Genomic DNA, 27,188 nt, shown 5'->3' with positions numbered 1-27,188 from the left:
CAACGCTCTGGTGAGTAGCGAAAGTGGTGTGGGCCCCTCGAACATAGAATACATGACAGGCATAAACAGTAGTGGGTGTGTTAGTACAGAAGGAAAAGGTTGGATAGCTAAATGGTGAAGGCCCAGCGAACGCATTTTATTGCGAGTGCTCACCTATGCACAACCACGTTTCAACTTCTCTGACATATGGCGCTAAGGGCAACAGCGCTTGACCAAACGTTCCACAACCGTATGACAAACAGTCGCGTGCGTTGGACAATCTCGATTTCCCTCTACAGTGGTATGCCGGCGGCCACTACAAGAGGAGTAGCTCAACAGCCTCTCGAGAACCGAAAGACAAAGTGGTTGCGGTTGAAGCACCGGGATGGGGGCAAGAAGTGCAAGAAGACTAGGGAGAGCATCGCTAAAAATGCATATTCAGCTGCAGATGGGTTCTCTTGGAAGCGTGCCATTGTAGAATACAGCACCGTATATGTGCTGAAAACAGTGCCTTTCACTAGCGCAAGTGCTTTCATCCTCCTAGCCACCCCCCTGCATGTGCATCACAAGAAACTCGGCACAGTGATGCAGTGTCTTAGTGATGCAGCTAATGAGCCACATTGGGCTCACACTACGTGTAAGTACCTTTTCTTGCATCCAGTGCTTCTGTGTACCTCAGAGCTCCTGTTCAGCTAGAGGAGCCGCTGCCAAGTGGAGGCACATGTGAAGGTCGATACTGTGCGCTTTTATCGCCGAGTCTGTCGTCGATATCTGACAAGGTATTCTGTGCAGGCACTCTGAATGGCTGCCCTACTACATGGTTACAGTACAACTAGAAGAGACGAGCGCATGTTGTGTACGGAGACGTGTGTTGATTACTGACTAGTTGCTGAAGAATGACGTGAAAAATAAGAAGAATTGTGGAGACGATAGGGAATAATTGGAGGCCAGAAAAGGGGTCCAGATAAAGAAAGGGGGCTAACTGTAGCCTTGTACGTTCAGTTGGCTCTGTGCTGCAGCAGGCCGCCAACAGTCTTCAAGTAGTATTCATCACAGAAGGGAGGAAAGCAGCGGGAAAGTGTGAGGGAGCTGGTTGTGTGTGGACAGAAAGCCAAACAATCACGGGGCATTGTGAAGAGTAGATGGGTGGGAATGGCAGCCGGTTGCAACGGTGCAAGCAGTGACGCCCTCTTTGGCATTTGTACCCAGGATATTGGGGATTTTCTCAAGTAAGCTCACCCTAGTGAAGAACCTTGTTTGACACGTCGGTCTTTCTTGGTGCTGAGAACGAGCAATAAGGCATACTAACTCGTATATATTTATCTTTGTTATTTGGAAAATAAGCTGATAGGACGGCAGGTACGTTTCTTTGCTAGAGGTCATCATTTTATTCGGCCAAGAAACAAGCAATAGCATCATAACCTTATGAGCTGGGGAGGAAGAAAAGGCACCGAGAAGTGTCAGTGCAACTGCTCACAGTCCAAGACGCCATGGTGCTGGAGCCGACCGAGCTACCAGCTTTTTCTGAGAAAAGGCAAAGCTCAACGCTGATCTGACTCTGGAAAACACTTCTGCAGCAAAGACGAAGAACAAAAGCTTGCAAGTGACATAGCACTAGGTCTTTTTACAGCGAGTCCCGCTCTGGATCGTTACTCGTCCTCGTCCAACAGTAGATGAGATGACCGCGCGCTGGGTGCGAGTTGTTGCTGAGGAACAAGATGCGGAAGCGGTTCATCGTCGTCAAGAAGTAGTTTACTTTTGACCGACCCTACATCTGCACCGGCAGGGGGAAGGCTAGGAGAAATTTCCTTTTTTAGCTTTATGGGGCTCTTGATCGGGAGTACCTCCCCAATGTTTTCCCAGTCGATATCGTCATCTAATGTGGATAAGTGCGTGCTGTTCGGATGCATATGGGGATCATAGAGCTGGCTCGGTGCTACGTTTGAGCGTTGGCTTTTCTCAAAAAAGTGCCGGTCTTCTGCAGAGAGTCGCGAAAAATAGCAGTCTCTTTCAGCAAGGAGACCCCGCTTGAATAGTGCCCGCTGCTTCTCAACCTCGGCATCGTAGTCTGAGTCGCTAGAAGATGCCGTAGTGCTAGAAGATGCCGATGGGGATGAAGCAAACATCGATTCTACTGAGCGCTCGCGATTACGTTTCCTGCGCCGCTGAGGTGTTTTCCCTTCTGACTTATCCGCATCATCCTCCATGTCGGAAAGCTCTTCGTCCTCAGGCAAGTAGGGAGGCACATAGTCCTCTGTGTCAGTGTCATCATCAATGAAGTCGTCTTCATCTTCATCTTCCGGGTTGAAGTGGTGGGCAACCGTCTCGTTTGGAAATGCGCTCACCGTTACTGCCTCCGCGTGGTCCTCCGCTAGCTCTGTTGCGGCAACCACCCGATTGTACCGTAGCCGATTGTAACTGGCATTTAGGTGCCAATAACGCTGCAGCGTTAAAGCGGCTTTCTTTCGCGCGCTACCGTACAGCTTCACCTCCTCTTCGTATTTTTCTTCATTCCACTGATTGTAGTTGTTGTAGTATGTGCAAAGGACATCACGCAGTCGATAGTCAGTAGCGCTTACACCAGTCACCCAATGTTGAGTCTCCAGGTGTGCCTTCCACTGTGCAGCCCTCCGGAACACAATGTGAGCGAGTACATTGTCCCAGGCTGAGTCAGGCACAATTGCCGCCTCATTGTCCGCAGCGCCTGTGGAGGGACCTTCGCCTTGCATATGCAAAAGCACGTCAAGAGGATCAACGACAGGCTGGTTGTTTCGGAGGTGCTTTACGGAACGGCCTTCCTCCATCCGAGCGGGCAGAAATCGAGTTGTCAAATAGTGCTCGTAACACATTGGGCACACAAACACTTCCGCAGGATTGAGTAAGTAGAACTCGTCCATAATCTGGTCAAAGTAAACGTGACGATGCAGAACTGCAATTCCACTTCCCTCTTCTCCTTCGTCCCTTTGAATGACAGTGTTGCGTGACTCAAAGTGGAACTTCTTACCTTCAATGTCCTCAATTTGCTTTTGGAGAGCGTTTGACATCGGTTCACGAAAATGTGGTGGCTGCATAAAACCTCCATTATCGACTGCAATTCGAATCAGTGTGGTCGTATTGTAGAAGAGCCTCAATGTTTGATCGGGACTGAGAACCTCGATAAACTTGACAGGATCGAGGGGCTCCGCTGTGACTGCGTCGATGCGTTCTTTGGATACGGCATCCAGGTTGAGCTCGCCACCCAGGGCCTTCCCGTGCCGAGAAAGTTTTCGCTTTGGAGGCATATGTGGGGCTTTGTGTATAAGGTTTATTACATGGCCTTTGCGTTTCCGATGGACGCAGTCCCACCCCCAGAGATACAGTATGTGCTGTACTGCTGAAGAGGGATTTGGAGCGCTCAATAAAAACGAGGAAGCGTACTGACATCATAAGAAGAGAGTATGTTCATGGCTGCGTTGTCCTAGATGGAAAGGGGAATAAAGACTGCGGTCGCCGCTCAGTGGCTTTAAATGGACCTGTCATCGACACTGATTGAATTTGGAGGGGATGTGAAGCCCCTGGGGCCATGCTGAGAAACCACACGGGCGGCTGCGTCGCACACTCGGAATGACACGGTGCCGATGCGACACAACTTAGAGACGCCAAGCCCGTGCCGTGGTGTTGTCTTGCGTTGCCGTCGACGATGCAATCCACAGCGTGGGCAGTCTATCATCTCGTTCTCTGCGGGGGTAATTGCGTAAGCAAAACCACTCTTCTTTTTAACTCAGACAGTGGCACACATGCGCCGCCAACTTGTCGCGGAGGCACCTGAGAAGTCTCCTCGGAGTGTTTTGTGAAAATGTTTGCCCACCGCCAGCCAGCAACATGATGCATTCCATTTTCAAAGGCTTGCTTTTTCTTCGGGCGCAGTGCGTTTTATGCCCTTCCCCCCCCCCTCTCCCCCCACACGCATTTCCCCCTGGGAGACGAATCGTTCAGAGCAACGTTGTGGACATGTGAAGTGCACGCATGCACGGCAGCACTGGGTGAGCATATTTGGTGCTCACGCTGCTGCTGGGGACGCTGGCGGCGAACATTGCTGCCCCCGCCCCCCCCCACCCACACACACACACGGCACAGGGGGCTAATTCAACAGCGGGGTCTGAATGCTGAGAAGCGCGCTCCCCCTGTTGCAGTTTGAAGACATTTCGGCGCCCATTTGCTGTTCCCCAGCCCCTGCGTAGGTGGGGAATAGGAACACGGCTGCGCTGAGTCGCGCAAATCGAAGAGTAAATGTGTAATTCATATTCGTCGCTTGGGCGGATAATGGCTTCCACGCATTGATCCCAGCGTGGGGAACCTTTTGTGCTTCATTGCCTCTCACAAGTGTGTTTGTCCATACCATATTTTTCTCTGCTAAGACGTTGGGATTAATGTGAATTGCTGAGTTCAGTGTAGACCATCGCATTGGACTTCAGAGAACAACTGCACGAGAGTTGGAAGAGAGATTCCACCTGCACTTTGAAAAAATCACACTCTTTTCTAAAGTGATAAACAATTTTGTTGAGCGTGTGCTGTCACACAGGTGCTTGTCGTTCGTGCAAAGCAGAGCGTCTGGCAATTGTTTCTGTTGATGTATGTGTGAATGTGGTGTTTGTTATTACTTAGTGTGCACCACAAACAATTCAATTTGCTTTTAATGTCAATGCGGGGCTTCCGCACGTATAGTTCGAGACCTGCTTTTTGCTTCTCCTCATATTGTGAGCCGGGGCTGTGACTCCTTGTATTCGGCTGTACTAAGCATTGCTACTATTTAGGCATTCGTAGCTGCTCTTGCGTTGTTCGATTATCTTAGATTATTTGTGTTACATCTGCTCTTACGAGCCGACAACAGAGGAAAGAAAGAGCAATAAAAGAAGAGCAAGTGCTAGTGTATCTTTGGTTTTTTTCCGCGACGTTTTTGACTCCTAGGTAACATTGATTTCTTGGAATGTGTGCTACACACTCGGCTACGCGTACATCAATACTGAACTCAAAAGTAGCCGCTTCAAAAAAGTACCGCTGCTTGCAAGTTGATGTTTGAAGTATCAATGTTGAGTGTTTTATTTTCCTATCTAAAAGGAGGAGGATAAACTTTTGGCAAGATACTTGATGAGATCTGCGGGTACACTGCTGGCTGGGAGGACTTGAGTGCTACAATCTCGCTGGGTCGTGTTTTGCGGCGCTGGAGAGTGCAGAATACATTTGTTTGTGCTCGAAGTTGGAAGTGAAGTGCTTTGACTCCCAAGGAGGTGATGCTGCTCGATAGCGGATCGTCTCCGTGTTGTAAAGAGCATGCATTTACATTTCTGGCTAGCAAAATATGGGAGCAACGGCATCGTAGCATATCTGCCACTGTTATTCGAATTGCAGCGATGTCCATGGGGAGCGTTGTGTCGCGATCATCCTCGTCCCGTTGGCACGTTTCTACAGCATGAACCTCGGTAGCGAACCCTGCAAATGGGTTGTATTATGCTGTGGAACGACTGCAGCGGCGTTTATACTGCATGGCAATGGTACATCTACGGGAAGCTACAGCAAATATCATGGCGGGATCAACATCTCAGGACCTTTGTACTACGACAGCAACGAAGCCTACAACCCCCAGGTATGCCAGTTGAGTGCTGGGGAAAGACTTTCTCACTTTCATGAGCCTGCTGATCGTCACCTGAGAGGAAGTCCTGCGAATTGTTGGTAGGGGAGATACCAGGGAACCATGCCACTTCTACACGAATAATGCACGTGCACTCCTTCGCTATTCCCACACGGTGTAGAACTGGGGTACGAATAGTTGGGCTGCAGGTCAGCTCTCTGGTGATGTAGCTGCTTCTTTGCTGCAAATTTGTGGTAATTGGGTTTGCGACGTACTCGTCAAGAGCCAGCGAAACAACGGGATATGATGATAGCTTCGTAGATGGTATGCTTTCCTGCATCGCTGTAGAACTTGAGAAAAGCAAGAGCCCCCCTGGCGAGCTAAATCTTTTAGAGTGTGCTTTGTGGGGAGTAGCGTCGTGTTTGTTTTTCTGTCTCACAGTGGGCGGTATGTTCAATAGTGAAGAAGAGGAAAAACTGAAATGCAACCATCGTTTCAAAGCTTCAACGAATAAAATGACGAAAGTTATAACGTCAAGTTGTAAAGAAGGCCCCCCGTTTTCTTTAACTGCTTCGTACGTAGAGCTCGGTTTATGTTTAGAGTCTCTATTGTTTTGTTTTATTTTAGCGCATCTCATCACTTTGGTTGTTGTGCTTTTGCCTGCTTCACAGCTCTCTTTGGGTGGTGCTGTGGTGATAAGCAGTCTTTATCTACTGATTGAGTATTTGATATTGCGTAGAAAAGACGAATTTCTATCGCTGTTGTATGTGTGTGAATTTTTCGGGTGCGTGAAAATAGATCAGCTGCTAGTTGTCATGCAAAAAGCAGTACTTTGAGTGTATGATTGTGTTTTTGCCTAGTGCTCAGGGCTCAAAAGCAGTGGGTATTAGTGTGTGCTTTGTAGCACGCGGTGTTTCTTTATTTTTTTTTCGCCTTGTCTTGTCATCGCGTTCTGCATCTTGAGAGTATGAGCTTTATATCTTTTGCCGCCGTTTTTGCTCTTGGATATATATTACTCCCTTTTTTTTTCTTTTCAATTCTCTCCAGATCACTTTCTGCTACTAGCACAACTGTTGCTACTGCTTCCCCCATCGAGAAGGACCCTGAACGCGGCCCACTTAATTTACGACATGCAGCCAACCCAGGTTCATCTAACACCAATTAAGCTGCATGGAGGTGAAAAGGGCAACAAGGAGGGATGTGCAGATGCCGTCACACGAATGCCTGGTATGATGGCCAGCGGTTTTTTCTAGACGATCCGGTCTGAGTCGTTGTGCGAAAGCGGCCGATGGTCTGTGGTCGTGCTCTTATGTTCGCTGAGTTATGCGTGGTGACATGATTTGCCGAAAGAATGTTTTGGTTATCTCAGAAGCTATCTTTCAAGGGCGGTGATAGAAAATGCACTGGTCCTCTTTGATGTGTAACCACATCAAGGACAGCGAGCGGAGCCTAAGTGTCACTCTTTTGTTGTTAGTTTTAAAGGAATTAGTGTGATGCACTCTTCTCATTGCCATGCCTGCTGTGAAGAGGTGATAAGGGCATTGCACGCATGCCAGATTACTTATTTGGCAAAGAAAGTGCAGCTCTTTTTGAAGTGTTATCTCGATCGGATAAAAGAAAAGGAGGAAAACTACTCTGAACGGTGCAATTTACACATTTTTTTTATCGATTCTGTGCATTGTATTAAGCAAAAGAAGTATGGGTCCTCTTGTGACTTCAGTTATCAATGGCGTATCGGTATGAATATATAGGAGTTACGTCTGTGCTGGCGGACCGCTCCACTGTTTCTTTTTTGTACAGACTTAATTGGGCTACTCTTATCCTCGCTCGGTTCTGAAGTCATTCAAGAGATAGTATGTCGTACACAGGATGTGATACCTCTTTCTAGAGAAATGCCTCATTGCTACAACTAGGTTCTTTTCTCTCTCCTGATTCTTTTCTTCGTCCTTGCTTTTGATGCAATCCTACTGCGTAGGCTCGCAGGAAAGGAAGAGCAAGAGATTCAGAATGTATGACAAAGGAAATAAGAGGAAGTAGTGTTCGTGCCCTTGTAGACCAATTATTAAACCGGGCGAAACCGTATTAGGCACGACCCTGCGTGACAAGACAGCAGCTCTACAACCACCAGACGATTTTTATTATTCACAAGGCTCTGCCTTTCTATTCTTTATCTCAAATTGGCAAAGGTTCTTTCTGCTAACTGTCAGGGAGAAGGGAATGTCGGAGCTCTTAGAGTTTTTTATTCCAAGTCATGTCGCCGATTTGGAGGATGTGGCGAAAACAGGATCAAATTGCTACCATATTGATACCGTGTGCGAGTTTGACATTCCCGAACGTCAGCAGCTCGATGACCTGACACGGTTGTTTGGCGCTCTTCACCACGAAAAATCTCCAACGGCCCTGTTCACGAAGCAGGACCTTTTCTTTCCGCTCTATTCGTATGTGAAAGCGATTCGAGGGAAGCCCGAACACTCAACTGCTGTCACTAGGGTTGCAAGGCACAAAATATGCCATGAGGTCGGTGAGCGCTTGAAGAAGCTGCTGCAAGTCGCAGTAGCATTCCTGAAAAAGCAAACTGCAGGATGCGCGCGAAACGGTGCATTGGAAGTATGCTTGCGCTCTACTCTCAAGATGTATGTTTTTCTCGTCTGTAACGTACTTCTTTCTGTAGCGCCTCTGGACGAATATGAGGGTTCTAGTGGACTTTCACAGCAGCACTCGCACCGGAAACGCTCGCGTCGCGACATGGAAGGAAGCTTTGGTGACGATGGAAGCGGTGTTGACATGGATGGCAGGGAACTGGTGCTCACTGCGCTTGTAGAATTCTGCTCTCCCGAGGTAATGGAATTATGGTCTGATTGCCACTTGGAGGATTCGACGCTGAATCTCGTGCTAAAAATGTGCTTTCATATGGTCACACTGAAGCAGAATATTGGTGGTGATGCTCAGTCGGTTGGTGGCGCTCTGGCGCTTCTCTTTGCGCGCACAAGCAACTGCATTCTCGCGAAGAGCAGTGTCGTAAAGCCAACGGACCTCGTTGTTCCTTTGGTGGAGCTCTCGCTGAAGTCCGAAAGTGCTTCCATGTTTCTCTCAAAACTTGTTTCTGACATCGAGCAAAGCGAAACGAGCGTGGGATTTGGTGACCAGCTGCTGCGTGCCGTCTTTGAAATGATGTCTCAAGCTGCCCTCTGTGAGGCGGCCACCGATTCTGCCGCTGCGAAGAACGTCGCGTGTTTTTTTAGCGAGGTGGCGAAGCGCAGCATTACTGCTGTGGTGAAGATGGCCGATCTTGCTATTCCAGTTCTCCAGAGTGAGAACTACGATGTCCGGAAGGCGGTCGTGACGTGTATCGCGGAAATGGTTCTTCAGCGCTACACCGGGCATGCACGAAACGCTCAAGACGATGCCGTTAGGAACTCGTACCTGAACGAGCTTCTTTTTCGCGTCATGGATGTCAACGCGTTTGTGCGGAACCACGTGTTACACACCTGGGGGCGCTTAGTAGAGAGTCGGGCGGTGCCAAAGCGCTACCACTTGGCCGTGATGACTGCTCTTGTCGGTCGACTTGAGGACCGCAATTATCTTGTCCGTGACGCTGCTATGACTGTCATTTCGAGCGTGCTGCGGAAAAACTGGTTCGGCAGTGTTCTGAACAGCGCACTTGTCAAGAGCAAGCTAGAGGAGGCGCTCAGTGATGGTGTCGTGTGCTTTGGCGAGGCGGCCGCGATGGAGAAAGAAATAGAAAACTCCAAGAAACAGCTTCAGCCAACGACGGAAGTGTTAGACGATCCTCTGGATGTGGATGACGAGGAGGGGCTTAGAGCGGCGGAGCGGCAGGGTGCAGGGCGATCGCGAGAGGAGGACTCCGTCATGTCCGATAAACAAACGGCCATCGTCAGCAGAATTGTATTTTACCAGAACACGCTTTGTTTTATCGAGCTGATCAAGCAAGCTCTGCAGTATGCGTGTGTTTTGCTGGATAGCAAGACTGAGCGGGACGTAATTGAGTCCATCAAGCTCATCGTTGTCTGCTCTGAGTACCGCGTCCAGGGGGGAGAGCGAGCTTTTTTGAAGGTCCTTGTTATGGTATTTGAGGGCGAGATGAAGATCCAGTTCGCAGTCCGTGATGCGTTTGTAGAGGTCGTCTTCAACGCATTTAACCGCGTCACGACCTCGGCAGGAACCCGCGTCGCTGCCAGTGCGCAGAAGCTGATCAGCCTCCTCCGTTGCGCCTCAGAGGGCGAGGTGAGCGCAGTGGATCGCATTTTGGGGCTCATGAAGGCTAACCCCGCTTTTGCTCGACACCTCTCTGCGCCGTTTGTAGAGGCAATGTGGTGCATTGCAGAGGGCTCGATTGACGCCAAGGCTACCGACGGTGACCGGCGCATCGCAATGCGTGTCTACAGCTTGCTAAGCAAGTACATCTGGAAGGACTTGCGCGCGCGCAAGGACAGCATTGCCGAGTTTCTTTGCTCTGACAGCCACAAGGACAATGTACTTCTGTCGTACATTTTTGCCGCTCTCCAAAACGAGGCGCTGGACCCTCAGTTTCACCCGATCCCGGCTGATGAGGATGTGCGGCAGCATCCGGTCCTCCGTCACGTGGTCAATCACCTCTGCCGTCGGACGGAAGGGATGGCGTCGTGGATGATTCTAGCGGAAGCTGGAGTCAACGTCATACATAACCTGTGTGAGGTCCCTGTCACAGTGTACCGCTACATTCTCGAGTACTATGGGTCGTGTGAAAACCTGGAGACGCAGCCGAACAGGAAGGCGCAGTGCCTGTTCTTACTCGGACACACGGCACTGAAGCAGCTTGTTGCGGTGGAAGCGGCAGAGAAGGCGCAGCTGAAGACCCTGGAGGAACCCACAAAAGTCAGCACCCAGGTCACACCAACGGTGAGGAACCAAGCAGACTGGATGCACAAGGAGCTGGGGCTTGGCTCGCACGAACTCCGGAGGCACGAGATTCAGCAGCTGGCGCAAAAGCGGAAACAGGCAATTATTTCATCCGGATCTGTTTGGGCCCGCTTCGCTGATATGATTATCGCCACATGCCGCAAAAAGGCCTCAGTTTACGCGGACAAGCCTTTTGAGCGCGTGTGCGCCGTCCTCGCTCTTTGCCAATACATGATCGTCAACGAAGGCTTCTGCTCTGACCACCTCAACCTCCTTTTTACTATCGTCGCTGACAAGCGCGAGTCATGGGTGACAAAAGTAAACGTTGTGATTGCTCTGGGGGACCTTGTGTGCGTTCACCCTAATCTGCTCGGCCCGTACCTGAGTGTGCCCACCACAGGCTTCTTCAAGCTGCTAGTCGACGAGGACGTTCGTGTGCGCGCCGTGACGATCCAGGTATGCTCCCATCTCGTTCTGGGAGAGATGCTTCGTATCCGCGACCACCTGTACACGATCGTAAAGCTTGTGGCAGACCCGGATGAAACAATCGCCAACAACGCCATCACCTTTGTGCAGAACTTAGCAATGAAAGAAAAGGAGAAGACCGGCAATTTGATTCCGCCGCTGGCAGCCCAGCTGAGCAATCTCCTGCCGTTTGACAAGTTCCAGCTGGCGATGCGCACCTTACTGGAGCGCGTCGAAGGAGACAAACCGACGGATTCGCTGATCGACCGCCTGTGTCAACGCTTTGAGTCTTTTTCAGAACGCAGCAGAAAAAAACTAGCCATTGCACGCAATATCGCGTTCTGCCTCAGCGAGCTAAACTACATGACGGAGCGGACAATCAAGCGGCTCACGTCTGAGTCGTGCTATCAACAATACAAGCACTGGCTGCGTTGCGCCGACGTGTATGAGTACTTCAAGCTCATTGCAACAAAGGCGAAGCGTCAAGGGGCTCGCGGTGGAGCAGAGCGCCGCGATCGCGCAGCAATTGACGAGTGGGAAGCAAGAATGCAGGTGGACTCGTGCATCGATGCCGACGGCGAGGAGAGGTCGTCTGTCGCGGCTGACCAGAAAGCGTCTGATGAGTGATACCTTCACCAGTTACGACCCCCAAAAGACAGGCCTCCTTCCACGCTTCCCACCTAACGCCTGACGTGTGCGGCCGGAATGATACCGTGTGCGTCTCAGCTTGTGCATGTGTAGATCTGGTGGTGCTCGACATAGTAGAGGCGAGCGTAGAATTTGAAACTGAGCAAAGATATGGCGTGTGTGTGTGTTGTTTGATGCATGTATCATGCTGCCTTCCGCTGCTTTTTCCTGTTGGAGTGCGCGCTTTGCACGGTCTCCTCCACAGATGGCAATAGAGTAAATAGATGGTCGCGCTCGTTTCTTCGCTTTTTTTTGCTGATAGATGCGTGTGGACAAGGGCAGCATAGCTGAACGCAACAAAGAACGGTTTTGAGAACTGAAGGAGGCAAGTGGTGCAGGACCGATACCGTGCTGGAGCCTAACCGTCTGAGCACCAAATCTGCACTTGCAATCTAGCACGTCAGGGTGGATGAGTTCTATGGCCTGGCCGCTGATGCCGTCATTGTGTTTCCCCTTATGCCTTAACCCTTCTGATAGATCTTTCACGGCCGTCGTCTTGGGTCCACCGATGACTCCCACTCCTCCCTTAAGAAGCCAAGAGCGATGTATTCTTTTTCCCTCCTCCATTTTTCCTCTTCTTATACTCTTCTTAGTTTTTGTTCTTCCTCCTGCTTTCCCAGGGAACGTTCCACTTAGTCCACTGCGGCACGCACACTGGCAGAAAGTTTTCAACCCCCCCCCCCCACACACGCAACAAAGAAGGGAGAAAGGCAAAAAAACGAAGCTGTGACCTCCACCACCCAGACCTCAGCGGTGCCGCCCCGCACGTCCACATCGAGTCTCGTTTTTCTTGCCTTGATATGCAGTCGACCGTAGAAGTGGCAAAGGGGAAAAAGTAGGAAAGGGTTCACAGTGTGACAAAATGCCAACCAAGATGGCCGCTGCGGACTTCGAGTTCGGTCCGCCGCTTGGCACTGGAGCGTTTAGCAAAGTGGTCATTGGCTTGTACAAGCCAACACACGTCCGGTATGCGGTAAAGTTCATTTCGAAACGGTCCATTCTTGACGCCCCAACGGATGAAGAACGCACACGCATGGCTGAGGTGGCTCGGCGCGAAACGAGAATGCTGCTCATGTGTGAGCACCCCAACATCGTCAAGTTTCACGCCTCAATGCAGACGACGGAGGATTTGCTGTATGTGACAGAGCTGTGTGAAGGAGGAGAACTGCTAAAGCACATTGAAAGGTGGGGGCACATCCCTCTCGAGGCGGCACGCCACGCCATTGCCGAGTTGTTCTCCGCCGTCTTTTACCTTCACTACGGCGAGAAGAGCACCTCTGGCTCAAACGAACCGGTCATGAAGCCACTGACAGTGATACACCGCGACATCAAGCCGGAAAACATAATGCTCACCTCTGACAAGCATCTCCGCCTCATAGACTTTGGCACAGCCGTCGTGTGCGGGTCCGCGACCGACAAGGCAGCAGATGAGGAGGCTAGCAACGGTCGAGCCCAGACCTTCTGCGGAACTACCTATTACATGTCGCCCGAGTTATTAGCGAGCAGCTATACGTGTTGCGCGTCTGACTACTGGGGCTGCGGATGCGTGCTGTACTTGATGCTCGTAGGCCGGCGTCCTTTTGACGCGTCGACGCAGTACTTGCTCATCAAGACTATCCTTGAAAAGGAGCCAGAGTTTCCTGACGGCATGGACCCAGACGCAAAAGACCTGATTCGAAAGCTACTGGTGAAAGACCCGAAGGCGCGTATTGGTATGAAGGAGATCAAGCGTCACCCGTTCCTGGCCTCTGTCAACCTCTCCACCGTCGCGGGCCAAAATGTTGCTGATTTTTGGCTTCGTGAGACACCATGGGTAGACGAGGCGAGCATCTCGGTGTGCATGGCGTGCCAACGGCCGTTTGGACTCCTGCGTGGCAAGCAGTTCTGTCACAGCTGCGGACATATCACGTGCAACACTTGCGTCGGAGACCTCCGGGTTATTCCTGAATCTCGGTGGAAAGCACCTCAGCACGTGTGCAGGCCTTGTGCCGGGAGATTGGACGGCGTGACTGCATCGTAGCGCACTTGAACGAACTTTTTTGTGTGCAGCTTGGCTTTTGTCCTTTGTTTCACTCGAGGCGCAAGTCCATGCAGAACTCCGAGATCGCATCGAATTTTTTTCCTCTCTGTCCTTGTATTCTAGCTGAGCGAACAAAAAGAATGTAAGGATATGGCCGGATGAGTGCTGCAGACATTTGAGTCACACTGCCTTGGCCAGTCGCTGTATCTACCTCTTCTCCCGCAACGCCTCTGTTCAAGAATTCAGCTCCGATCAATCCAGTCTTTGAGGTTGCATGGCGCACCAGAGTGCAAAGAATAAAAAGGAGACTGTTCTCCTTTGTGCCCCCGCTAAGCATACCAGTTTTTTCTGTACATGTTGTCTGTCTCCCCAACCCGTTTTTCCGTTGTCAGAATATTCACACCCATTATTGCCTCATCCTTGAAAGATCTCCTTTGCGCCACAGCACCCCTGTGTGCTTTGCGACTCAGACGCTGGAAGGTTGTAACCACTAGTCGAACAGCAGAACCTTCCTCCCCCGCCGCTCTTTGCATGCGGTGCTGCTTCAGATACTTTAATTCTTCTGCCTTTTTACTGCGTTGCGTGATGAACCCAGAGAAGGAGGCACAAGAAAAAACTCTGGCCAAGCTGCAATGGTTGAATGAGCGAAGCAAGGTCGATTTCCGTGGAAATCCACCCCCCTTCGAGACCAAGAAGACACTGAGGTCTGTCGAGCAAGCGAAGCGGGCGAAGGCACGTACACTCGCAGGAGAGTCGGACTTTCTCCCCTTCTGGCACGGGACAACCCCATTGGCTCTGGATGCCACCCGTAGCAACTACATTCAGGTCGACCAAGGCTCAAAGTCATATTCCAGGGGCTCGTCCAGAGCCACCTACGGCGCGCAAGCCATCGACCCTTCCACAGGTCTCACAGAAGTACAGCTTGCGCTGAGCTGGAGCGTTCCGCATCCTGCAGTTTCGCAGCCACACAGCTATGCAGAAATGTCCACGGATGGTGCACCATCAAGAGTGCGATGTGACGCTTTGTATCTGCAAAGTTTGTCACCCCAGGAGCGGGCGACTGCGTATCGCACGCACATGCTAGAGCACCCCAAATGCACTCCTGATAGTTCCCGGGTCCATCACTCGAGATGGGCGGCCTCCACTCAGCTTAGCGCCCCCATCGTGAAGCTACCGTTGCAACGACCGCAGAACAGCGCGCTTCAGCGGCGAAACTCGGTGCGTGTTGTACACCTGCTTCATTCCTCGTGAAGAGGAACGGCAAAAAAGCGGCCACCGCGCACTACAGCTTTCTTGGGTATACAAGTTATTTTTCTGTTCGATAGATTCAGAGCGTTCGAAACGCTACTTCACTAGCCGTTCTCCGCCCACCTCCTCCTTTTCCCTCTGTTGCACCAGGAGGTGTGCGTATAGAAGTACTACCTCTCTGACAAATGCTATCCGTCTAGAAATGGATGAAGGTGCCGATACAAGGACGGTGCACGTTGGTGCTGACGTTGTGCGTACAGCATCCCTTCTTCTCAGCAGTACTAAGGGCGGAGAAAGAGAAAAGCTCATGTATCTTTTTTCGGCCACTTCCTTGTTTCCAACAAACGGATAAAGAGAGGCTTGCGGCTCCTCCCCCTCTTTCCTCGTGCTCTCACCATCTCAGGCTATTTGATGCCGCTGACACCTGCGTTGCGGTTTTTTCAACACTGCGCTTTTGACTACGAATCTCTCTGTGTTCTACCCTCGACATTCACTTTTTTTTTCCTGTCCACATGACCACTCTTCACTCATATGCACCCAAATACTTACGTATCCACAGTACAGCCACCATCTCTGTTACCTTTCTCTTCACTCTTTGTGCCCTCGTATCCATCCTCCTTTGCTGTCGAGTTTTGTTTGAGGACGGTGCTGTCCTACGCGCTCGGGATCAAAAATGCAGAAGGGCTCTGCGACTGGATGTCGCCCGATGCTCTCCGAGAAGCGCCGGGAGGCGCTGGGCACAATGTACTCCCTCGTCGGCACCCACAGTGCGGTGAAGCTATGCCGGTGGCAAAAGTCGATGATGCGAGGGCGTGGTGGATGTTACAAGTGGACCATGTACGGCATCAAGTCGCATCGTTGCATGGAAGCAACCCCAAGCATGGCGTGCGCGAACAACTGCGTCTTTTGCTGGCGCCTCAACTCAAACCCGACGGCGGCAGAGTGGAAGTGGATGGTCGACGAACCAAAGGAAGTCGTGGAGGGAATGATATCGAGCCACCAAGCCCTGATCAATGGTGTTCGTGGGATGCCTGGGGTAACGGATGAAGCCCTTGAAGAGGCCTTGACTCCTCGCCACTGCGCGCTGTCCCTTGTCGGTGAGCCGATCATGTACCCATACGTGAACGAGTTTCTTCGCTTGCTGCACGCCAAATCGATGTCCTCCTTTCTCGTCAACAACGGCCAGTTTCCGGATGCCATCCGTAAATTGGCCCCAGTAACGCAGTTGTATCTCAGCGTAGATGCTCCGAACAAGAAAACGATGAAGATACTTGACCGACCTGTGCTCCCGGATTACTGGGAACGCTTCAACGAAAGCGTGAACAGTATGCGAGAGAAGAAGCACCGCACTGTGTTTCGGCTCACAATGATTGATGGATTCAATATGGAGCCGGAGAACCTCCCCGAGTACAAAGAGCTGTTTGACCGTGGGCAGCCGCACTTCATCGAGATCAAGCGTCTCACCCCAGCCTTTTCCGGCAACCACAACACCATTCTTCGCATAAAGAACGTTCCCTCATGGGAAAAAATGAAGGCGTTTGCTCAGCAGCTCTGCAACATGATCGACAAAGGAAGGCAGTACACTGTGGCAAGCATCCACGAGCACTCCGGCTGTATCTTGCTGGCGCATCAACGCTTTGTCTGCAATGGCCGGGTGCACAGCTGGATCGATTACGACAAGTTCGATACCATCATCCAAGACCCCGAGCGAGCTGCGGATATGGTGCCGGAAGACTACCTATTGCCTACACCGACGTGGGCACTCCCTGACTCGCCTGCGGAAGGGTTTGATCCAGCACAGAAGCGTTACATCTCCAACAAACGACGCAAGCACATGGAAAGCACGGCAGCACCCCCGCCGAAGCACAACGGGCGTTGCATCACTACAGACGAGGCTACTGCCGTTCAGTCTGCTCAGTTGTAGTCGCTCTCTTCACAACATGCTAATAGTTGTCCTTATCCACTTTGAAAAAGACAGGAGATTTAAGAAGCCCACACAAGAATGAAAATGCCGCAGATGGGTTCACGATGGGCATCTGCTAGTTACTGCGGAGCACGTCTGTCGGCGCCTTGCCACCCTAAATATCACTCGGCGGAGCGTAAAGTGGCGGCTTTGCATTGAATCTCTCTGCAGAGGCTTCCATCAGTCTTCGTAGTAGCTATCTGAGCGCGTGCCCATTCTGTTAGTGGTTGCAGAGGCTCGACACGGCCCTCCTGACTCCCCAAAGAGAGACAAGCAAAGCTACATTGTGCGTGTAAGCGTGTGCGCCGTATTTCCTCTTCTCACTTTGGTTTCTACTGCGGCTTCGTGCTCTTCCCGTTTCTTTTTCGATCTCAATTCACCTCCACCTCTTGGTTGTTCCCCCCCCCCCCACCCACACACACACAAATGCATACGCGCGCACTTACTGTTGTCCATCTGTTTTCCGTGGGTGCTGTTTTCGAAGTGCTCAATGCGGCATCACGCTCCACCGTGGCGAAATCTTATTTCCTACACGGCGACTAGCGCTGCCAGTACCTGCCTTCTTCTGTTTGGCGTACCGTAGTGTTGCAAAATGTCGAGCGGGCCTCTCTTAGACGATGCACGCCTCTCACGTGGTGTGGGTCTCCGCGTTGTGTCGCTCGTCGTACCTGTGACCGTAACCATGTTGGCCGTGGTATGGAGCTTCTCGTACCTCTCGCCCATCTATGTGAACAACCAGGTGCCGCCTCTGCAAGTGGTGGTAAACGAAAATGACGCTGACAATGTTCGCGAGAAGTTTGTGTACTCCCTGCTGGCGGCCCTGACTGTCGTTGGGTGCGTCATGGCTACAACGTTTGCGATTGTGGCCCTCTATCATTTCCACCTCCAGTTTGTCTTGTATGGCTGGCTGGCGTTTTCGGCGGTGTGCATGTTTTTTATGCTGTTGTGGATTTGGCTGGACTTGTTTTGCACGTACTTTCAGATCCCTTACAACGCCATCACGATGGGCATTTTTGTGTGGAACTTTGGGGCGGTGGGTCTCGTCACCCTCTTTTACTACTCTCATCCTACTGTGACGCAGGTGTATTTGGTCATTGCCTCCATCTTGACTGCGTGGTCGCTGACGTCGCTGCCCGAATGGTCGACATGGGCACTGCTGATCTGCATCGCTACTTACGACATAGTTGCAGTTCTCTGGCAGCAGGGGCCACTGCATCGACTAATCGAGATAGCGCAGGAACGCGACGAGCCAATTCCCGGCTTTATCTACGACAGCGCACACCGCATTGCTCCGATTTCGCAACCCGCGACCGAGAACTCGGCGCATGTGCGGCCAGTGTCGGCTGAGTCCCTCATGGTGACGGCGCAGAACGCCGCGCCATTCAAGCTGGGCCTTGGCGACTTTATCTTTTACAGCCTGCTCGTCAGCCGTGCCTCACTTTCTGGTTTTGTGTCGTGGGGCTTCTGTGTAGTGAGTATCCTGGTGGGTATGGTGGGCACGCTGCTTTCCTTGTTGCTTTTCCGCAACTCGTTGCGCGCGCTGCCGGCACTGCCGTGCTCCATTTTTCTCTCCATTGTTATCTTTGTTCTGTGCAGACTACTTGTGGAGTCGCTGAGTACCTTTGCGAGTCATCACCTGCTGGTGCTCTAATTCTCCCGTTCTGTCTCCTCTCTTCTGCGTTGTTTTCCGCTCTGGGCTCGCCGCGCGCGTGTGTACACGTGTGTTCGATTTCACTGCTCTCGTCACGCACTCCGCTAAGACATCGCACACTACTCCAGTGACCTTTACGACTAACACTACAGGATTCATTATAGTATTTAAGGGGGTGAGGTGCGGGGAGCGTGTTGAGAAACCTGCCCTGCTGGTGCGGTATCTTTGCCCTTGCTACGGAGCGCTGACGCGGAGGCTACTCTCTCGCACAGGTACTCTGTCACTCCTGCCTAACGGCCTTGGCAAGCACCATCGTCGTTGGCGCCGCATCCTTCTCGCTTACTCCTCCCCAATCCTTCCGTTCCACTCCAATCTGAGACATGGACACGATTTCTGACTCTGTGTCCTGTCGTCATGCACCACCTCATTCATTGCCTCCTCCCCCTATCTTTATGCCCTCTGTCTTGCACCGCTCTCACTCGCTCTCTATGCGTGCTAGCTCCTCCTGTCCCAGACCCTCTCCAGATCATCCGCAGGCTGTCTCTCTCTTTCCAACCCTCTACTTTCAAGCAACTTATCACCCTAACTCTTTTTTGTTATACCAAATATGCCGCCAAAGCACCACGACGAGGACAGCGACACTGTTTCTCCGCTCGACAAGGCAGAGCAACTCGCAATGGAGTACGAGGATGCACACCACGAACGTCCTGGCACAAAGAAGCAGAACGAGACCCCCAGCCACCAGTCGAAGCCCAAGTCTGTGCGGTAAAGGAAAATAGCATGCGAAAAAAAAACGTGTATAGCGCGGTTAGTCGAAACGAGGGTGTGTGAGTGCCAAGCCTCACCGTTTCGGAGGTGGGAAGGCGATAACTGTTCTGTCGGCCTTCTATAGTACACTTCTCACAAAGCAACCTGAAAACAAGTACGCGGAAAAAGAAAAAGAAGCATTCGCTTACGGCATCAACACACGGAGAAAATAAGGGATCACGTTAGCGGTCTAAAACACACAAAAACGTTTGAACTCCTGAGATGTTTCTCATCCTGTCTTCCCCCTATTTTCATGTTTTATTCTTTTTTTTTTGCCTTGAGGGATGCATTTTGCACGCGCGCCTGCGACGGCATTTGTTCGCTCTTTTTCCCCCTTGTTCATGCAGCAACGGAGACCCTCATCTTATTTCTCTCGTCCTACCGCGAGAACAAATGTCATTTTTCTTTTCGGTCTTCACGGTAATGAAATATGATGCCATCGAATTCGTCACCACCTGCAGCGTACCTCCCAAGTCTCGGAATGCGCGCCTGTTCATGGGCGCATGTGTGTAGGTGCGCGTCCATGTGTGCAGCATCTAAGCTGGTCCTCTGTCGGCCACCCACATACCCCCACACACATCAAAGGGATTGCAGCCGAAGGTGACGGTGGCACCATAGGCGCATGCGATACCATGTATTGCCGGGGCATTCAGTACCGGCCCTCAGGTGTGTTGAGTACAGTAAAGATCCCAGCTCGTGACAGCATTCATAGCTCTGAACGCCACCTCTCTTCTTCCTTCAAGTCTTCATTCCTGAGCAGCACCTCGCATAGGTGTTCAGTGAAGGAACAAGTGCTTTGTAGCGCGCCGCGGACATGTTTGTCGATCTGACGCGGATTCTTCACCCTTCCTCAATCGTGTCTCATTACTCCCACCCTCTATATATGATCCCTCAACAGCTTCAGTGTGATGTTCTTTTCCATTTTCTCTTCTCGCCCTCATCCTCTGCTGCTTATTTTCTCATCTGTCTCTCCCCTCCTCTCCATTGAGTTCACCTCTGCTTGAAACACGCTTGCACGTACGCCGCCAGTAGGAGGGTGAGTGGCGGTGGCGTGGCAACGGCAAGTAGCAGATGAGCTCCAAAAGTCAAGACGCATCAGCGGAGCTCCTTAGCGAGCTGCGTGCGCTCATTACGAGCGGCGGGTCGATGGGTACCCTCGACGAACAAAAAGTTAGGTCGGTCGTGGAGCAGATAAACGAGTCTTACGAATGCATTCAATCCATCGTGACAAACCCGTACGCTGATCTGACGCAGCCTTACTACGTGAGCTCAACGAATTACTACCGCTCCAAATGTCTGCGAGACAAGCGCTGCCTTCTCACATACCTCTTGTGGAGACAAGAGCAAGTTGCTAAGGCGTGGTGGGGCGTACGAGACAACTTGCTGGAGGGCACCCTGTCCGCAGCGGAGGCCAAGTACTTGTCCGACTACCAAGGCACCATGGTGGAGTACATGACGTCCTTCGACGTCCCACTAGACCTGCGCGCATACTTGTGGAGGCCTCCGTCAGTGAGACAGCTCGAGGTCCGCGGCCGCTATCAATACGAGTTTAGGTCTTCTGTTAGCGGCAAGACCATTATCATCAACGCCGGTGATCAGATTTTCCTTAGCTTCGAGGAGGCTGAACCTCTCATTCAGCAGGGCATCGTCGAACTGGTGGGGCACTGACAGTGTTCGAGTTTCGTCTTCTGTTTTTTCCCCTCTTCACTCATAGATATCTCTCTCCTTTCCGTGCACGAGTTGATGCAGTTCCCTCCCATGCGCTGCTGCCTCCCTCCCTGCCTCCGAGAGGCGGCGTAAGTACTTGAAGGGGGGACGAGGGGGCGATTGCTGCTGATCATATCGGACTGGTAGAGAATTACAGTCGGAAGAAGAAATGTTGACGAACAGTCTAACCCATCAGAGATGGCAAACGAGTCGCCAGCGTCTCTATCGCGCGCTGTGCAGAAGTGTTTTGCAGTATTTTGCTTAGCTGTGCATGCTGCTCGAAAGCATTCACCACAGCGCGTGCGTTACTGTGGCGCTCTTCCCCGAGCACATTGCGATTGAATTGCCTGCATCACAACTTTCTCCCGCCTGCATTCCACTGCACTGTGCTATTTTTTCTTTTCTCGTTTCTCTCCTTCACCTGCCCATGTCATCAGTGCCTATTGTGACGTCGACCTGTTTCTCACTTGGTGCATTGTCTTATTTGTGTGCGCCCTTGACTCTGGACAGTGAGGCAGAGAGGACGCGATCGACACGGACCAGTCTCGAAGCAGAGGTGTTGCGAATCAGGGGTTCCTTGTCTTCACTTTCTTTCCCCTTCGTGCTCTTTCTATTGGTGATGCGCGTCTCGCCAAACTCACTGAGCGACACCGCCTCGCGATTGGAGCAGGACAGAGAACGTGACTTTTTTCGGCTCCTCTACATTGTCGACCGAGCGCGTCGCTTTCTCTCTGTCCCGGTGACCAACGTTGATTGGAGGCTGACATGCGACTGCCTGGACGACATGAACCACCGATATGCAGACACCGACTTTCTGCTCGGCTTTACGGGCGGCTATGTGCTTCGCAACCGTGCCGGCCGCACGCTATTGTCTCGCTTCTGGTTCTCGACGTACTTGGGTCTTGTCTTTTACGACTGGGAGCTGAGGCGAGTCACGCGTGCACCGGCGCTTGAGTACTGGAACTCGATCTGTACCGTCGACACAGAAGTGGGTCGCATCGCTCGAGTACTGCACACACCCGCCCGGTTTTACGAAGCGGCACCGATTAGCAACACCTTCAGTGGCGTGCCGCCGCCGCTGTCACGAGGCTCCTCCTCCTCTTCCACCCCGACTCTCTATGGCACATCGATGCGCGACTGGCTCTCCCGCTACGCCTCAGACACGATGTCTTCGGTACTCCTAATGACGCTATGCTCGTACCTCTTCGCAGGCTCCAGCTGGCGGCACCGCACTGGCGACAATGTGGAGGTGACAGCGCTCGTGATCAACAACCGCTTCTTTCACTGGAAGGTGTTCGAGTCGTGCCAGGTGCAGCGGAATGAAACGACAGAGTACAACATCAGCTTAAAGTGGTTTCCAAGCTTTGCGGCGAGCGACAGCCTCCGCCGCTCCTTTCAATGTCGCGACCTTATCCTGGAGAGGTCCACGCTAGGCGCCCGGTTGTGGTACCGGACGCATTTCTCGTTGCTGCGGTGCCTCGGATTGGACCCGTAGTAGTGTTTTCACAGAGCGGCGCACGGAAAGGTCGCATGCCTACACAGCAGTCAATTTTTATTCCGTGAACTACAGTGTCGTGGCGACACCCAATCCTCATTAAAGAGGAGGAGGAGAACATGTGTGGAAAAGATAACACGAGTTGCCCTTCAAGCATTGCGTTTGAAGTAGAGACCCGATTTTTTTTCTCGGTGATGCTCATCGGTCGAGCTCGTATTCGGGCCGGCACGGATGCATCCAATCGATAAGCGAAGCTCTCTTTCCCCATCACTCTCCTGCTACCGTTGCCCAGGCATGAAAGGGAAAAAAAACGAGACAGGGCGACGAAGAGGGGACGTGCGCTGGATAACATCGCACGTCTCGCCACCCTCTCCCGCTTTTCCTTACATTTCGTTATGCGCACGTGAAGGCGGATGTCTCGTGTGTTTTGTGGCACCTCATCCATATATCCTTCGTGCTTCGCTTACGCATATTGGTGCTCCTCTGTGACTCTCTGCTGCCTTTGCCACTATCATGTACGAGCCTCGCTCAAATGGGCCGCGGTGCGCACCGTACACTCATTGCTTGACATCCCTCCTCTTCCTTTCCCTCACTGCGGAAGGAACGAGTGAGCGAGTATTTTTGCATGTGGATGTGTGCGCGCTCGCTTGCCTTGCTCTACTTTTCTGGAGGCGTGCACTCACCCCCACCACAGTCACCAAATAGAGTAGTATAGACGTGGATCTCCGCGCAGACGCCGGGCTCACTTTTGTCGTTGACATGATGCGCCATTTCCGCGTCTCTGCTGCGACGCAGCCGCAGTGCACAGCTCGTACCAAGATGACGGGTTTCAATCTCTTCACGCAGAGCATGCAAAAAGAGAAGAAAGTGCTCAAGGCGAAGTCGCTAAAGGGGGGCTATGGCAACATGCGAATCATGGCAACGCTGTGGGGGAAGCTGCCGGCTTTTCGGCGTGAAATGTACAATTCGCAGGCATTGCAGCGTGCTGCACTCATGACTGGAGACCCAGAAAAAAAGCACAACAAGTTTAACTTGCTTATGCGACTCTTTGGCAGCAATAAGGTCCTGCTGAAAGCCGGCGACGAGAGTTTCACCGCGCTCATGGCAAAGTCGACGATGCAGGCGATGAGCAACAAGGATACTAGGCAACTGCAGGAAAAACTGAAGGTGAAGAAGTTCTCTACGAGCGCAGAACGGGCACACGTGAACGTGGCATCCACCTTCAAGCGTTTTGTTAGTCCCAGCATGTTGCTCTTCAACTCATTCACAGAAATGCAGCGCTCCGTTACACCAACGCGCAAGAGCGCCTTTACGGCAGTAGCGCAGCTGCGTTCCTTTTCTAACATCACCATATCCGGGGAGAAGCTCGTAATGCATCGCTACAGCTCCCTCCCCCCAGAGCTGCGGAACTTGTTCGCCCCCATCTCGGATATTGAGGCACCCTTCTTTGAATTGTTCTGCGCCAGCCGGTGCGCCGGCTTCAACCGGAAGCGCTTTGAAATCATACGACTGTTTGCGTCGTTTCGCGGTATCAAGGTCGATCTCGGCAGCAACGCAGTGCAGGATCAGCTCTTTCGCTCCCTCGTCAACACGGATCGCTCACGTGATGGCATCTACTTCAGAGTTCACCGCAGTCTCGAGCGACTAGAGATGCTGCGTAGTTCTGATTGCGGCTTCTTCATTGCGAAGCGGTTACTCCAGTCGATCAAGATTAACCGCGCAGCGTACAGTCTTGACAGCAGCTTGGACGACGTCAGCGTCGCAACCCTACTCGCGGAGACACGGAGTGGCCAATCCGTATACGACGATGTTCTTACCCGGGCCGCTATTCTGCGCACAAGTGAAAAAAACAAACAGCTGTCTGTGTACAACGTGGCGCAGATGATGCAGACAGAGACGCTATGCAACAAGCAGACACGCGTGGAGAGGGTGAAGAAGGTCAAGGTCACTCCAGAGCTCAGCCCCTCCAAGCTGATGCTCAAGTTGAAGGCAGCTCGAGCGCCTTTGAAGAAGAAACTGGCGTCGAAGACGAAGCCTCAACTGGCACAAACGATGCCGATCGTCACCAAGGAGGTCGCGACAAAGGCGAAACCGGAGGCTTCTAAGAGAAACGCTGCACCTCCAATGAAGCGTCAGCTCGTCACCAAGCGAACTGCAAGCGTTTCCCGCGCCAAAACGAAGAGGGTTCCTGCTACACGCCGAGTCCACGTGAAGGTAGGTGCTGCCCGCAAGGCAGTCGCAGCGGCAAGCAAGAAGGCGCTAAAGAAGGTTGCCACCACTCCGCAGGCGACAGCCGCCACAGACGAAGACGACGACCTCTTCGCTGAGGACGTCATGACGGAGAATGAAGGGAGCGATGTCGACCCCGACTTTGTCGACAAGTTCGCTGATGCCACGGTCGCGCCAGTCACGCAGCCCACGGCGCCAGCAAAGCAGAGACACAAGGAAACCAAGCGTCGTGCAGTGCGCAGTCACCTTCTTGCGCCTGAGTCGATGCTCCCTGCAGCGGCACGGTCTCAGAAGGTGATTACGGCGCACACCTCCACGTGTAAAAAAGCACCACGGCCGGTGTCCACCTCCCACTCGTTACCCTTCACTCCTACACGACGCAAGATAAGCTTCGCCGATAATATCCGTGCTCAGCTGGCCAGTTTTTTGTAGGCACTGAACGGCATGCGTGGTGTCAAACTCGGAGAGCGGCTTGGCCTGCCTGCCCACAACTTCTGAAGAACATATAGAGAAAACACTAGAGTCCGCCCCTTCCTATCCTCTCTCAGCTGGCTGCCCTCCCCATCGGTCATGCTTGATGGTCATCTACACCATTTCATGTTTCTCCAGCGGTCGTGTGATGATCACGACTGTTTTGAGTTGGCGTGGACAGTGTGGCAAGGTAAGGACGCGAGAGAAAGAGGGACAGATGGAGAGGTCGTGTGAGGGGCGAACGTGCACGCACTCATCTGCTCATGAGGGTGAATAACACCCAAGCACATGTTTTACATAGACAAAGAGAGAGAGAGACGCAGCTTCGTCTCTACCGGAATGCAATACAGAGTCGCACACATGCATGCATGCATAAGAACAGCTACACGTATCGCGCACATGAGGACGGCCAAATAGACCCGTGCTGTGATCGCGAAGAAAAATACACAGCGGCCAGCAGAACTGCTGCCTCGGCTGTGGGGCGGTGTGTCCCGCCCACGCCAATTTTTGTGCCGCCTTTCACGACTTTGCCGTGGGACGCACTCGTATGACTCGTTGTCGAAATCCGCCAAAGCGATCACTGGTCTCAAGAGCATGGCGGTGACGCGGCAGGGGAAACTGAAGCTCATCATACGTCAGTGTGATACAACGAAGCGATGTGGGAATGACAGAGGGCGGAGATGGGAGATTCGGTGGGGAATGCGGGAAGAGTTGGCGCAAGGTTTGTGGAGAATAGTCGTCCAAGTTGAGTACACCTCGATCTTCTCCGTGAGAGAACGATGCGCTTCCTCCTCTCCTGTTGCCGTTCCTTTCTCTCCCTGTGTTCTCCGCCACGATGAATCATTGTAGATTTCCTGTCCTGTCCCACTTCTTGCTTTCATTCCCCCTCACTACCTAAGAAGTGCGATCAAGACCCCAGTCTTTCCTCTCCAGCTCTACGCGTACGCAACCACCGTCACCAAAAGCCGCTCAACAGCAACACCTAAGCAGCTTCACCGATATTTACACTTATTCAAAAAGGCGGCCTACAGGAGTTGCACTTGAGCACTTTGGGCGCACACAACCGCATATGCACGCGTGGCCGTACAGGGGCCCCATCGCTCTCCCATCCGCTTTCCTACTTTTGCTCTCGTTTTCGTTCTCCACTATAACACACTAATAAGGAAAGCTGCAAACGACAGCAGACAGCAACCGCACAGCCTCTTTGGGCCCTTTGCTTCGCCGCTGGCTATCGTTGTTACGTGACAGTGGCGTGGTACACCAATGTATCAACCGTTTCACTCCCCCGTGGCGCCTTTCAGCAGCGCAGCCGGCTCCGGTCACCTATGTGAAACAGTCGCTCTGTGCCAGTCGATCTTGGCGCGCTACCGACGGACCGGCACTTCCTTCTCCACCACGGAGCTGAAGGCAATTCAGGCCCTGCGCACTGCGTTCCCTGATACTGCGCAAGGGTCCGCTGCAAATGGCTCGGCTTCGCAGCAACAGCTCACCGATGACTTCCTGAACAGTCTCGATACGACCGACATACAGCACAACCTACAAGACGACATTGTCGCGCTTGTGGAGGAGTGCTGTGACTGTACCAAGGAGCCAACAGCGATATTCGCAGCAATCAACGAGTGCCTCTCTAGGGTTACTGGCTCGCGCAATGTTCGAACCTACATGATGAACGCGAACGACAATATCCTTTGGGACCCAGTCAACGCCGTTGCCGCCCTTGTCGACAACGTCACGTCCCTGGGCAAGTGTGCCCAGGGCTGTAACATGATGACCATTGCAAACACCCTCTATATCCCCCTTAGGTTTTCTTCTGAGCTGGTTGGGTGCGTGGAGGCGCCTAGTGGCTGCATCCCGAGGGAAAAGACCGCCATGACCCAACTACTGCTCCGGATCATCACCATTGCGGTTCGCAACACCATCAATGTCTGCCTCAAGAAGTGTGAGGTGAACAAAGTGGAA

The 27,188-nt window shown here is 52.3% G+C and overlaps 10 protein-coding genes across 10 annotated transcripts, besides 1 other annotated feature; 9 read left to right on the top strand and 1 right to left on the bottom strand.

Moving 5' to 3' along the window:
- Positions 1–1,628: 1,628 nt before the first annotated feature.
- On the bottom strand, positions 1,629–3,260 carry LPMP_151540 (hypothetical protein; the record flags this gene model as incomplete). Its single annotated transcript, XM_010699227.1, has 1 exon — positions 1,629–3,260. The coding sequence occupies one exon, from the start codon at positions 3,258–3,260 to the stop codon at positions 1,629–1,631; it is 1,632 nt and encodes a 543-aa protein (XP_010697529.1).
- A 3,370-nt stretch (positions 3,261–6,630) lies between these two features.
- Positions 6,631–6,864: a repeat region.
- Positions 6,865–7,804: 940 nt separating this feature from the next.
- LPMP_151530 (condensin subunit 1, putative) lies at positions 7,805–11,578 on the top strand (the record flags this gene model as incomplete). The annotated part of the gene is made up of 1 exon (XM_010699226.1): positions 7,805–11,578. One exon carries the CDS (start codon positions 7,805–7,807, stop codon positions 11,576–11,578), a length of 3,774 nt encoding a protein of 1,257 aa, XP_010697528.1.
- Positions 11,579–12,500: 922 nt separating this feature from the next.
- Positions 12,501–13,658, top strand: LPMP_151520 (protein kinase, putative; the record flags this gene model as incomplete). Its single annotated transcript, XM_010699225.1, has 1 exon — positions 12,501–13,658. The coding sequence occupies one exon, from the start codon at positions 12,501–12,503 to the stop codon at positions 13,656–13,658; it is 1,158 nt and encodes a 385-aa protein (XP_010697527.1).
- Positions 13,659–14,243: 585 nt separating this feature from the next.
- LPMP_151510 (hypothetical protein) lies at positions 14,244–14,909 on the top strand (the record flags this gene model as incomplete). Its single annotated transcript, XM_010699224.1, has 1 exon — positions 14,244–14,909. The coding sequence occupies one exon, from the start codon at positions 14,244–14,246 to the stop codon at positions 14,907–14,909; it is 666 nt and encodes a 221-aa protein (XP_010697526.1).
- Positions 14,910–15,579: 670 nt separating this feature from the next.
- LPMP_151500 (radical SAM protein, putative) lies at positions 15,580–16,830 on the top strand (the record flags this gene model as incomplete). Its single annotated transcript, XM_010699223.1, has 1 exon — positions 15,580–16,830. One exon carries the CDS (start codon positions 15,580–15,582, stop codon positions 16,828–16,830), a length of 1,251 nt encoding a protein of 416 aa, XP_010697525.1.
- A 631-nt stretch (positions 16,831–17,461) lies between these two features.
- Positions 17,462–18,520, top strand: LPMP_151490 (presenilin-like aspartic peptidase, putative; the record flags this gene model as incomplete). The annotated part of the gene is made up of 1 exon (XM_010699222.1): positions 17,462–18,520. The coding sequence occupies one exon, from the start codon at positions 17,462–17,464 to the stop codon at positions 18,518–18,520; it is 1,059 nt and encodes a 352-aa protein (XP_010697524.1).
- Positions 18,521–19,127: 607 nt separating this feature from the next.
- On the top strand, positions 19,128–19,289 carry LPMP_151480 (hypothetical protein; the record flags this gene model as incomplete). Its single annotated transcript, XM_010699221.1, has 1 exon — positions 19,128–19,289. One exon carries the CDS (start codon positions 19,128–19,130, stop codon positions 19,287–19,289), a length of 162 nt encoding a protein of 53 aa, XP_010697523.1.
- A 1,109-nt stretch (positions 19,290–20,398) lies between these two features.
- On the top strand, positions 20,399–20,995 carry LPMP_151470 (hypothetical protein; the record flags this gene model as incomplete). Its single annotated transcript, XM_010699220.1, has 1 exon — positions 20,399–20,995. One exon carries the CDS (start codon positions 20,399–20,401, stop codon positions 20,993–20,995), a length of 597 nt encoding a protein of 198 aa, XP_010697522.1.
- A 310-nt stretch (positions 20,996–21,305) lies between these two features.
- Positions 21,306–22,529, top strand: LPMP_151460 (hypothetical protein; the record flags this gene model as incomplete). Its single annotated transcript, XM_010699219.1, has 1 exon — positions 21,306–22,529. One exon carries the CDS (start codon positions 21,306–21,308, stop codon positions 22,527–22,529), a length of 1,224 nt encoding a protein of 407 aa, XP_010697521.1.
- Positions 22,530–23,288: 759 nt separating this feature from the next.
- LPMP_151450 (hypothetical protein) lies at positions 23,289–25,190 on the top strand (the record flags this gene model as incomplete). The annotated part of the gene is made up of 1 exon (XM_010699218.1): positions 23,289–25,190. One exon carries the CDS (start codon positions 23,289–23,291, stop codon positions 25,188–25,190), a length of 1,902 nt encoding a protein of 633 aa, XP_010697520.1.
- Between the last annotated feature and the right edge of the window lie 1,998 nt (positions 25,191–27,188).

This window comes from Leishmania panamensis (assembly GCF_000755165.1).
Source record: "Leishmania panamensis strain MHOM/PA/94/PSC-1 chromosome 15 sequence".
Classification (NCBI taxonomy): Eukaryota; Euglenozoa; class Kinetoplastea; order Trypanosomatida; family Trypanosomatidae; genus Leishmania; species Leishmania panamensis.
The sequence above is the reverse complement of the archived record's forward strand: the minus strand, read 5'-3'. Positions and strand labels throughout refer to the sequence as shown.